The following is a 13,053-nucleotide window of genomic DNA, read 5'->3' on the forward strand; positions in this document are numbered from 1 at the left end:
TTCTGTTACTGCTTTTAAGATTCTCTCTTTGTCTGTAACCTTCATCATTTTAATTGTGATATGTCTTGGTGTGGGCCTTTTAAGATTTATCTTGATTGGGACTCTCTGCACTTCCTGGACTTGTGTGTCTTTTTCCTTCACTAGGTTAAGGAAGTCATCATTTCTTAAAAGGGTTCTCAATCCCTTGCTCTGTTTCTTTACCTTCTGGTACCCATATGATGTGGACATTGTTAAGCTTGATATTATCCCAGAGGTCCCTTAAACTACCCTCATTAAACTTTTTTTTTTTCTGCTTTGATTGGGTGGTTTCTGCTACCTTGTCTTCCAAATCAACTATTTGACTCTATGCTTCTAGCCTGTTGTTGATTCTTTCCAGTGTATTCTTCATTTCAGATATCATAGTCTTCATTTCTGACTGGTTCTTTTTTTTATTTCTATGTCTTTTTTATGTTTATTTCTCTTTGTTTAAGTTATCTCTGAGTGCATCCATTCTTTCCCTAAGTTCCTTGAGCATCCATATAATTATTGTTTTGAACTCTGTATCTAGTGGATTGCTTGCCTCCATTTCATTTAGTTCTTTTTCTGGGAATATTGCCTGTTTTTTCATTTGGGACTTTTTCTTTGTCCCCCTATTTTAGCTGCCTCTCTGTAATTGTTTATGTGTATTAGGTAGACCTGCCATGCCTTCCAGTCTTGGTACGGTGGCTTTATATAGTAGGTATCTTGTGGGGCTCATGGGTGTAATCTCCCTGATCACCTGAGCTAGGTGCTTCAGGAATGTCCCTTGTGTGGGTTATGTGAACTTTCCTGTTGTAGTGAGTCTTGATTGCTGTTGGCCTATTCATGGGTGGGGTTGACCCCCAGCTAAGGCTGACTCTGAGGATCAACCCTGACCACAGTATATGAGCTGTGGAATTCATCCTAGCAGAGTCTGGTGCCTGCCAAGATTTCCCTTTGTGTGTGTCATTTGTGGAGCTAATTCAATTGTGCTCTGATGGGGTCTGAATCTGGCCATCAGGTGTGTTGGTTCTGGGTCTTCTTGGGAGGGATCTTGATGCAGATCGAGGTCAGGCAGTTTGTGGCTGCTTCTGCTGGGCCTGGGTGTTTATGGAAGAGGTCAAGCTGCACACCAAGGACAGCTTTCACCAGCACCAAGCCCAGGGGCAGGTTAGCAAAATGCCCAAGGCACCCTGAGATCCACCTTTGCTTGCTAGCTGCCCATTAGGCTCAGTAACTGAAAGAACCTCTGGCAATATGTGAATTGTGTGAGGTAGGTTCTCAGTCAGTCATCAGGTAGGGACTAGTAGTATTAACCAACTTGAAACAGATTCAAATTTACTGCCAGTGTTGAACTGAAGCCATTCAGTGAAAGTCTCAGGGTATACCAGGGCCAGCCACCACCTGCTGGATGCTTGCTAACCTTTAACTTCTTGGGGTCTCCGGGAGTCACCAGGGTGAGACCAGCAGAGCTCATCAGTCCCAAACAGACCAATATTTGGCTGTGTGAGGGTGGACTCTGCACAAGAATGATAGTGTGGTCTGTCAGCCCTGTGAGGGAGAAATTTCCCCTCCCTAGGGCCACACAACTCAGTCTTTCCCTTCTTGAGATCCTTCTAAGAGAGTCTGCATTGAGGGCTCAAGCTGGCCACAGCCAGCTGACTTCTCTGCAGGGCACTAGCTTGGCAGGGCAGCACCACCAGTAGTTGGAAAGGTGATGCTAGTGTATCTTCCCTGGGTGAGAAGTACTGGTCAAATGTGCGAGGAGAGGAGGAGAGGGAATATCCCAACCCTAGAGTTAGGAGGGTGGGACTAGTGCATTCCTCCAGGCTAATGCAGTATGGAGGGGTGTTCTTGACCCAGAAAGATGGCATCTATGGGCAGTGTGGGAGAACAACCCGGCATAGGAACCCTGGTGGCTGTTCCTTCAATTCTCTCCCAGGAGCCACACAGCCCTGTCTGTCCTCACACAACTCCAATATGCTCAGATCCACTCTCATTCTGCCAGAGGCCAGGGAGAGTGGCCATGAATGAGATTTTGTGTGATGACCCTTTAAGAGGGTACCTGGATTTCTAGGAGACTCCCGTCTCTCCCTGGTGGACATAATTCTCACTGATCTTCACAGACAGATGTTATGTAGGCTTTTCTTCCGTCTCTGGTACTCCAAAATAGAGAAAGAGGTAATGTGGGTCGAGACGCCACACTTCTCAGGAGGCAACTATGTAGCTGAGATATCCCCCTGGATTCTCAACCAAAGTACATGGGTGCAGGGCCAGCCCATTTTTTGTGTCTGCCCTTCCTACCAGTCTTGATGTGGCTTCTTCTGTAAATCCTTGGTTATAAGACTTATGTTAGTCTTAAGTTGGTTATTCAGGGTGATTCTTCTATAAGTTAGTTGTAATTCCAGTTTGGACCTGGGAGCAGGTGAGTGTAACTTCCACCTGCTCTGCCCCCATCTTGGATCTCTCCAAGAGTCGTGTCTTTCTCCTACACTAAGTGACTTTGTATTCCCTGCAAGGCATGCATATTTTCACTGAACTCAAGTATGATTTTACCCAAGCTATATTTCAGAAATATTTGTACCTTAGTTTTAGATACATTTTTCCAATAAATGAAGGCCCATTTATTTATAACAGATTGTGTTTATTATTTCCCAGAGGTCCAACAGACTCTTCTTATCAGCTAAGCCCCTACTTTTCATGTAGTTACATCATATTCCATTTTGGTGACTTCAAATTTTCTGTGCTATCCACCCCTGTGATCCTTCACTGAGGCCTCCCCACAGCTGACCTTCCCCATATGCCCTCTTTGGTCAATACTACAAATTGTTTGTGCAGTGTTACCAAGCATCAGGTGCTGTCCTTTGAACACGCTAAGTGTTCTTGGATGCTTCTTAACAAAAAAGAAATTTCCTTAATTCTTTTTCAGATTTCTGATCATTGCTATGTCTTTTTCTACTCATCTGTTATCCCAATACCTTATTTTAAGATGACACAGTTATTTTGAGGCAGTATATTGAGAAACTGATGTATGGTAAGATATCTTTAGTACATGTAAAATGGAAACAGTTTTAGATTGAACATTGATTCCAGCTCATCAAAGTCCTGTCATGAAACAACTTTAAAATGAATATGTGTGTGTGCGTACATGCGTGTATGTATGTATAAAAGAAAGAGAAATTGACTGCTTTTATACCAGGTATGTACATAGTATTGTATTTTATGTTTTATTTGTATGCTATTTTTAAATAAAGAATAATTCAATTTATGTACTAAAACCAAAACATTTCTCCCACTCCCTGCTTCTGGCAGCCACCAATATATGTTCTCTGTATCTATGAGTTTGGTATCTATAGATATAGATATATATAGATATATATATGAATGTATGTATTTTCTAGATTCTACATATAAGAGAGATCATACAGTATTTGTCATTCTCTGCCTGACTTATTTTATTTAGCACAATGCCCTTGAGGTCCATCCATGTTGAAGCAAATGCCAAGCTTTCATTCTTTTATGTGGGCGAATAATATTCCATTGAAATATATATATATATATATATATATATATATATATATATATATATATATATCTCACGGTTTCTTTATTCATTCATCTATCAATGGGACATGTATGTTGTTTCCATATCTCAACTATTGTCAATAATGCTGCAATGAACATAGAGTGCATATATCTTTTTGAGTTAGTGTTTCTGTTTTCTGTGGATAAATACCTGAAGTAGAAATGCTGGATCATATGGTAGTTCTATTTTCAATTTTTTGAGGAACTTCCTTACTATTTTCCACAGTGGCTACACCAGTTTACACTCCCATCAACAGTATATGGTGTTTTTCTCCATATCCTCCTCAACACTTGTTATTTGTTGATTTATTGGTGATAGCTACTCTGACAGGTGTAAGGTGATATCTCACTGTGGTTTTTATTTGCATTTTTCTTATGATTAGAGATGTAGAGCATCTTTTCATGTACCTGTTGGCTCTCTGTATGTCCTCTTTGGAGAAATGTCTATTCAGATCTGCCCATTTTTTAGTTGGCCTGTTTTGTTTGGTTTTTTTGCTGTTGAGTTATATGAGTTTTTTTTTTATATATTTTGGATATTAGCCCCTTATCATATATATGACTTGTGAGTATTTTCTCCTGTACTCTAGGTTGCTTTTTCATTTTGTTGATGGTTTATTCACTGTGCAGAATACTTAGTGTTTTATATACACCTTTTGTCCTCCCAGTGTATGAAGGAGATTACTTATGTCCATTGAGAGATGCAGATCCTCAAATAGAAGACCTGAGACACTCAGTAATTTTCCCCAAGCACTATCTAGGTTCCGGCAGACCCTCAATTCTGACCAAGGTCTGGTTGACTCCTACTTCAGCACTCTTTAATCGTAGGCCAACCCACTAAAACATTAACTCATTATATCTTTAGGTCATCACTGAGTGGTCTTGTCACATCATCCTTTAGGCAGCACCAAGAGTCGCTGGCAGCAGAGAGAGAGAGGCGGCGGCAGGAGAGAGAAGAAAGGTTGCAGAGAATTGAACGGGAAGAAAGGAACAAATTCAGGTAAGAAGGATTTTCTGATTTTTAAGATAATGAATTGAAAGTAAATCACATGCCTTAATAGCTCTGTATGGTTAATAATAATGTTATGGGGTTAGGAAGTTTGCATTTTCTTTGGATTTTGTCTCTATTTTCAAGGAGGAGCAAGACATACCTGCAATAGTATAGATCCAGTTTATTACAGCCTTTTTTCCTCTAACCATGTGGCACAGTCAATAAGCCAAATACAATTAGGTATTTGTGTAGACTTGAGTCCTCCATTATCTAAAATAGTCTTTTCCAGGCCTTTCTAAAGATAGATAACCTAATTGTCTTAACTTAGTTTGCCATTTCCCGCTAAAGCTATTCATGGTTTAGTCATAGTCTCCTGAATGCCGAAAGACAATGCTTTCCTCACTTTCGGGCTTGCATCTTGTTCCCTGTAGCAATCTTCAATTTTTAAAAAAGCAGTAATCTCCTCCTACGGGATAAAAAAGTCATTGTGCTGATTGCTCCCAGCCCATTGTTCCCCAATCTCCTGGTCTCTGTTCAACTCCAAGAATATGTTCTTGCATGTGGCCCATGCCAGGTTCCCTGTCTTAGCCTGACTGGCCCGCTGAGCCCAGTGTTGCTCTGTTTCTTTTTCAGCCAGTTCACCTGGTCTCCCCATCCTCACCTCCAGCCACTCCCTCCCCTGGCTTCATGCTCTGCAGTGCTTCATGGAGCTCAAAACACCTGCGGAGTCTTTCCTTATACATTTCATTCCTTCCACTCATCCTTCCCTCCCTCGTTCTTTCCCCTTCTTCCTACTTGCCTTCTCCTTATCTCTTCCTTCTTCCTCTTCCCAGTCATCTCTCCTCCAGCTTCTACATTCTTTCTTCTTTTCATTTCTCTCCCCATCTCCATTTCCTGTTTGCTCAGTTCATTTTCTTTGGCAAACAACACTCCCATCAATTACTCCCAGTTAAACCTACAAAGAATGTTCTGCACTGTCCACGAGGATTTACAGGTTCAATAGCATTGTTTTTCAGCGGCCAGAAGAGTACGTGTAAATGTAGGAATGAACAAAATATGAGCAGAACTGTGAAGTAGCCATAACTGTAACTCACTATTATGAGAAAAAAAATGTCCCAAGTCTGTGTTGAAATGCTGATGCTGGCTTTTGTTAAGACTTAATGGCTGAGTGAAGTAAACCAACATCAGTCCCCGCGCAATTGGGCGGCATACCCTGGGCTGTCAGGTTTCTACCAGGTGACAGATGGGAACGCCAGACCCGTGTGCACCATTTCTCAGGATGTAGCTCTGGAAGTTGCCACTTTTGGAAAAGACCAATTTGTAAAAACCACCGGATCAGGTTAAATGCTTCTCATGTCAGGGCCTTCTGGGAGGTTTGCGTATTTTACCACCAAACAGCAGCAGAGAATCTGACTGAAGCACCTGAAATAGTCACAGAGTAGCCTACGCATCTAAAGATTCTGACTGAGAACAGGGCAAGGGGCCTGAGGAAGGTGGAGTCATCACTCTCCCTCCAGTCTCTTCTGCGTCACTGCATCGCCACGAGTCATGGACAGAACACACGGACCTCCAAAAACTCCCAAGTGTTAAAGGGAACAGGGGAATTGGAGAAGGAGACTAGCATTCAACATCCCACCTAACCAGTGACAGTTGACCATTTATCCCTCCAATATCCCCCGGCTCATACTCATAGACACTCCCAAACCCAGGTGCACGTGCCCAGTGTGCACGGACAGCGCCCAGGGCAGGCTTTCTTCCTGGCTGAGGAGCAGTAAGGGGACTTCCTAAGGGTCAGAGAGTAGAGAAAATCTCCTGTTTTTTCATATTGTTTCCTCTCCTACCCCAGCCTCCAGGCAATATTGTTAAAGAAGCACAGTGATGGCAGCAGTGTCCAGGCAGGTGCCTAAAACTCTGACCAGGAGAGCTATGGCTCCAAGAGCACTGGGCACATCACCATTTTTCTTTCTGTGTCCTCTTGCTGCGTTGTCCCGGGTACAAATGGAGTTGTTGAAAGTATGCAGCAGAGCACGAACAATAAAGCCCACGTTTTCTGGCTAGAGGACCAGGAAAGGAAACAAACCCAAGGAAGCCAGGACATGATAGAAAAGAGTAGAGAAATCTAGAGAGTACTGATTTGTGCAAGTGTGACTCAGAACCTAAACAGCATGCCGCAGACTTTGAGAACTAAGTGCAGATGGACCACCACTCAGGTCCCAGACTAGCCACTGGGTGGTACACATGGAGCTTGATTTCAATAGCACTAAAAATACTTGAAAACTGAGCTAACATTGGAACCAATGTAAGAAGACAGTCAGAACTTGCAGGCTGAACCTAACTTAGTTGTTTGCCTTCTAAAGGAAAACAATCGAGGCTCTTCATAGAATTTAAATAAGACCCAGAGTCTCTTTGCAAAATATTTAAAAATATACAGAATGTAATCCAAAATAACTTGTCATACAAAGAGCCAAGGCAATCTTAACTCAGAAGGAAAACAGAACAAAATATACTAACCACAAAAGGATGTTGTCTTTATCAGACAAAGACTGTAAAACATTTATTATAAACAGGCTCTAAGAAGTAAGGGAAAAAAAAAAAAAAAGAAGTAAGGGCAAAAAATTTTGAAATAAATGAAAAGCTAAGTCTCTGCAAAGAAATAGAAGCTATAATGAAGAACTAAATGGAAATACATATGGAGCTCAAAATACAACAATCAAAGAAAACATTTATTGGATGAGTTCAATAGCTGAATGGAGATGAGAAAAGAATCACAGACTTGAAGACAGAACAGTAGAACTTATCTAAACTGAGAACCAAAACAAATCATTGGGGGGAAAAAATGAGCAGTTCTTCCAAGACCCATAAAACAATACCTAAATGTCTAGCATTTATGTCATTGGAGTCCCAGAAGAATAGAACAAGAGTCATAGTGAATTGCAATATATATTTAGTCAATATATATTCAATCACTCTGCTGAGAGAGAGAGAGAGAGAATGAGAGAGAGAGTGAATATTAAAATAAACCTTGTTCAGGAAGAAATGCTGATCATTTGTACATACCACACACAACTGTTAATTACAATGACTGCAATTTCTTCCTAAAAGTCTGAGGATGTAAATGAAAAGAAATTCAAAAAAGGAAATGGGAAAAGCTTTGTCAAGTAGTCTCTGGGATTACTCAAATGGCTGACCTTTCATCACCCATTATATTGACTTAAGTTGCTTGTGTTCTGTGTGTTTTTTTCTTGCATACCATCTAAAAGTTGTTCCTTATCTGCTGTTATTTTTGTTGAATATGCTCTGAAACTTCTTGGGTTATGGAAAAATCTATTTCTAGTATGGAACGTGATGTGGATGGATATTTCTAAATGATAACAGATTTGAGTCTTTGTTGCTTTTTCTCCTTCTCCTAACCTGTTTTAGTTGCTCCGACTGACTTCTCCTTTATATCCAGTTACCGGCGCATCAAGGGGTGGAATGCTCAAACTATGTTAGGTCCAATGTAGAAAACCATAATGTCAGAGTTCTTCAGGAAAATAAATGGTCTATTGAGAGATAAATGATCACACAGTCTTAAACTTAGGTTCACACTGGAAACTCACCAGCAGGAACAGAAAAACAAGCATTAAAATTGGACAAAAATGGACATCTTGTGGGTACAAGCAAAAGCGAATGCACAAAGCAAGAGCTTCCAGTGATCCCTGTAGAGAAGCAGAATGTGAGGGATGCAGAAAAAGAATCCTGGGTTGTGGGAGGAATGTCCAGACCAAGAAGTGCAACACAAATTGGCCAGGACGCTTGGAGCCACTCAGATTTAATTCTTGAGACGGAAGCTGTGGAGCTTGCCTGAATGTGAATTGCTTGCTTGTCATTGGTCGTATTTTATTTATGTATTGTTTCACCCTTTAAACATTGCCCCCATTCTTCTTTCAAAAGAGTAATTGGTCATGTCTCTGAGTGAATCCAATTATCACGTGTTTTTGGACTCCCTGTGATTTTAAAGAAAACCCATTATATTTAATATTTATAAAGTACAGTCTTTACCCTTGGTTTCTAAAAATTCAACTACAACCACTTTCCATTTCTGAGGCAAGAGTAGGCTTTCATATGGACTGTTAATCGTTTCTTAGTGATTTTTATGAGCATATAATTCTGTTCTTTTTCTTCCCTATTTTGTTTCTTCACATACTTCCAGTAGCCGAGAGTATTTAGACAAAAGAGAGGAGCAAAGACAAGCAAGAGAAGAAAGGTTTGTATATCTTTTTTTTCCCATGTCACCAAAGCGCATGCGACTTGGCACAACTCACCAAGCATGCAGTGGAAACTGTGTAACTTGAAATATAATCGCTTTACCTAAAAGACCTAAGACCTTTGGTAATTGGCATTTTGCAGAATAGGGTGTCCTGGTTATCTAAATTTTTCAAGAAAGTACAGGTTTAGTAGTTAAGTGCCATCATAGCATGAAATATGTCTGTCTCCAAAATTCTTCTCCAAATGAGCACATTAATTTAGTATATTGACATATGATATATGTTTTCAGTACCCTGTACCACACCGCTACTGAGCCTGGGTTAGGTGTCCCTACTCCATGTTTCCAGGTCACTTTTTAGCATTCTTGCAACAAGTATGCCGGGCACTGGCTGGGGTGCCACACCCACCTGAGACACTCACTGAATGTACCTGATCACTTACCTGTCTCCCTACTGAACTGTACTCAGTTCCTTGGTGGCGGGAACCGTGCCTGGTTTTCCTTGGTTGTCCCAGTGCCTGTCATAATTATTGCCACATATTCGACACTTGGGAAAGATGTATGGCATGAGCAAATGAACTAACAGCTTTATTTCAAATATTTAAACTGTAATCCACTTTTAAAAATTTCGATGGCAACATTCTTTGAATACCATTAAAAGATACAAAGGTAATGTATTCCATATCTAATTAATAGAGAAGCAAAGGAAACTGTTTTGGGGAAGTAGAACAGCAAAAGACAAATTTTTACCCCGTAGCCCTGCAGTTCTTCCCTGTACCACCAGATGGGGTTGCTGCACGGAGTGATGGAAAGGCTGATTGCATACCAGAGCCTGGTGGGAACCTAACAATCTCTGAACTTTGCCAAAAGAAAGTGGAATTGTGCTATTTTTTTTTTCAACACCATCAGCTAAATAGATCAGGACAGTCTGAGACATGGAGGAGTGGAGTCTGCCTGTGTTCAATTTAAAAATTAGATGCTTAGGTCAGCCTCATAAATAAAAGTATGGCATTGCTTTAATTCCAACATTTTTGATTATTGCCATCCTAATAACCAGTTGTGGCCAGAACATTTAGAGTGAAAGGTGATGGTAAGGAAACAAGAAACTTCTCTTTCACTAATTCATTTTTTGACATTGATAGGCACGACATACTCTTTTACTGAAAATGGCTGTTGACTTTTTGCCCAAGTTTAAGAAATCAAATTTTATCTTAATTTTTAGCCCCCCGCCCCCTCGATTTTGCAGTTTTTTGAACTTCTGACAACTTGCCTGTCAGGTACTATCTGCACGGGGAGGGCTTGAAAGCTCTTGGGGAGATGTAAGGTCTGAACTGGCTCAGACCTCAAAATTCTCCAAACCACCAAAGTCTGCCTCTTTCCGGTTACTGTTTACTGTTCTTTTTCCCAAAGCAGAGTATCACTTACACCTGGGAAACGTGTGCCGAGGAGTTTGCCTCTGCTCTCCTGTTTCCTCTCGCTCTGACCTCACTCCTCACCTGGATGCCACCCATCTGCCCAGGCATCTTGGCTGGTGCAAGAGCTGGCTCTTCATGGCTTCCGTGGGGTCTTTCCCTAGAGCCCACGTGGCTCTCTGTTTACACGGAGGTTTGGGGGAGCATCTGAACATTTTCCTCTGGTTTGAACCAGCCACTTCATTAGTTAGCTTGAGTCTTGAATTACCCGGTGAGGACGAGCATGAGGGAGATGTGCCTTCACCCCTGTTTGGAAAGCTGTTGGGGGTAAGCCAGGTAAAGATCAGACTTCCAAGTGTAGTGGACTTCAGATATAGATGGGGAAACTGAGGGCGATCAGAGGTGGGAAGGGGTTCAGAATTAGGGAGGAAGACTCCATCTGTCGGCTCTTCATGATAGATCTGAGCATGTGTGTAGGGTCCATGTTTCTTACTCTTAATGCAACAACGCAGAAAGAGAGGGCCAGAGTCGCAGCGGAAGGCTTTCTGTCACATCTAGTATAACAAGGTGAATGTCACTTTACAATTTCACGGCGTAATGGCCATCCAGACTCATTTGATTTTATTTTGATTTCTATTATTTCATATTATCTCTTCCCATAATTTCAGTCAAACTGTTTTATTAACAATGGTGCAGACTCAGAGTAAGTTTCTGTTGAGGTGCTACTTCTAATTTTATATATATATATATATATATATATATATATATATATATATATTTTTTTTTTTAGAAGAAAGGCTTTATCTAATAGTGATTGATTTAGGTGGCATTCATGAATAATTTCTTTAAGGGAGTAGTAAGGAATGAGATTCCGGTGGGGGCATATTGGGACAGGGGTCAGGAGGGGAGTAGTCCGAGGGGGATGGCAGGAACGGAGAGGAAATGCCTATGGCAGGCAGGGTTATGGGAACAGGTACAAGGGAAAGGTTGGGACTGGTCCAGGATCCGGGAAATGATGCATGAAGTGATCCATGAAGCAGGAAGGCAGGATTCTGAGCACTGCTTAACAGGTATGAGGGCAGAGGAGACTTAGAGGAAGCTAGATTTGGGGTCAATATAAGGGGGAATTTCTGAGTAGGAGGATGGCAGGAAGTCATCAGGAAGTAGGTTCAGGTTGATCTAAAGTCAGCACGGTTTCTATAGGGTCCTGTGATAAGGGACTGGGCCTGAGTATGTTCCCTTGGCTGCGAGACCAGCCCTGCCCCCCCCCCCCCCAGACCCTTGGTGGATGTTGGGTTTATCCCAAAGGTTTGTTTGTCTCTCCCACTGACCTGTGAACACCATGTGGTGGTGGTGGTGGTGGTGGGGTCCTGTTTATTATTAAATCTCTTGTGCCTCCTGTAGTTCTTAGCACAACAGGCAGTCAACAACTGCTTAATAAATAATGAAAAGTTGAATGAATGAGCAAAAAATACAGGCAGAGGGAAGATAAATGGGCAGCAAGGTGAAAAGTCTTTCCTTGGGGCTGTGGATAGAAACCCCAGTGCTTTGAACATGTGAGGCTTCTTCAGAGTCTGTGGGTTGGGGGTTTGTGCCACAAGGCAGCAGGGACTTGTGACAGTCATTGCATGGGCTGCTGGGCTTCTGGGACCAAGAACTGTTGGGCCCCTACATGGTGGCCCTTAGCCACTCTGCAAGGGAAGGTCATGATAGAGGTCCAGCCTCCCCCAGGGCTGGCTGGGGTATGTGTAGGCCAGGAGAGTTTACTGAGCTGCATAGTTTACATGGCAGGTGGCCTGGCTGTCCCTGTGCATTTCAGTCCACCCTTACCAGTCCTACCACTGCAGGCGAACACCACTGCTACCTCTTTAGAAAGAATTCGTGGCTCTTGATATCTGGGTCTCCCTGCCCCTGCCATTTCTTAAAGTTTTAAATGTGGCAAAATATACGTAACATAAAATTTGCCATTTTCACCATTGTTTTACGTGTACAGTTAGGAGTGTTCAGGACCTTCGCCTTCTTGTGCCACCACTTCCCAGACGTCTTCATTCTGTGAAACAAACTTTCTACCCATTAAAAAAATGCCCACGGCCCCTCTCCTGCCATTTTTGTCCACCTCATAAACACCGCTGGGGCGATTCAGGTTAAACCTGCTACTCTTGAGGATGGCATCCATGAGACCTAGGGGTGCACAGGGACAGTCTCTGAGTTGTGTTTCCCCAGACTCTGGGTGAGGAACCCCTGGAGTCCAGCAGAAAGTGGGCGAGCCCTTTGGCTGCCAGCACATGCCTGCGGCCTTGCTGCCCAGGGGACCAGGCCGGGCCCCTGAAAGGAGGTCGTCCTGGTGTTGCTCCCATTCTTCTGTGCTCCTCTGATTCTGCTGAGCCCCACTTTCCTGCTTTAGGATTCAGTCCCCTGGCCCGAGCGGGTTCCCTTGTTTGCATGCCACTCCTCGCCTGTCCCTTTCTCCTGTCGCCGGAGGCTTGGGCTCTGCAGGGATGCTGTGCTCACAGACTCCTCCTGGGCTGGCAGCCTTCCTGGCCTTGAGCCAGCCACTATCTTGTTTGTTTGTTCATTTATGTGTTTATTTATTTATTTAATCCTCACCCGAGGACATTTTTGCATTTATCTTCAGATAGAGAGGGAGGGAGAGAGAGAAAAAAACAGTGATGTGAGAGAGACACATGACTGGCTGCCACCCACACGACCCCAACAGGGACTGGGGAAAAACTGCAACCAAGGTACATGCCCTTAGCGGGATTTGAACCCAGGTCTCTCTGGTCCGTGGGCCAACGCTCCAACTGCTGAGCCAAACCGGCCAGGGA

The 13,053-nt window shown here is 42.7% G+C and overlaps 1 protein-coding gene across 9 annotated transcripts in view; it reads left to right on the top strand.

Annotated features, from left to right (window-relative positions):
* The window catches only part of FHOD3 (formin homology 2 domain containing 3), a 466,045-nt gene that overhangs the window by 364,320 nt on the left and 88,672 nt on the right, over window positions 1-13,053 (top strand). For 3 of the 9 annotated variants that reach the window (XM_036245756.1, XM_036245754.1, XM_036245761.1), the window contains exons 12-13: window positions 4,445-4,579; window positions 8,763-8,816. In XM_036245756.1, the coding sequence (XP_036101649.1) occupies window positions 4,445-4,579; window positions 8,763-8,816 (189 nt within the window). The remainder of the gene's footprint in view (window positions 1-4,444; window positions 4,580-8,762; window positions 8,817-13,053) is intronic. The other 6 variants (XM_036245757.1, XM_036245763.1, XM_036245755.1 and 3 more) reach the window with 3 other exon arrangements.

This window comes from Molossus molossus, unplaced genomic scaffold, assembly GCF_014108415.1.
Source record: "Molossus molossus isolate mMolMol1 unplaced genomic scaffold, mMolMol1.p scaffold_m16_p_6, whole genome shotgun sequence".
In the NCBI taxonomy this organism is placed as follows: domain Eukaryota; kingdom Metazoa; phylum Chordata; class Mammalia; order Chiroptera; family Molossidae; genus Molossus; species Molossus molossus.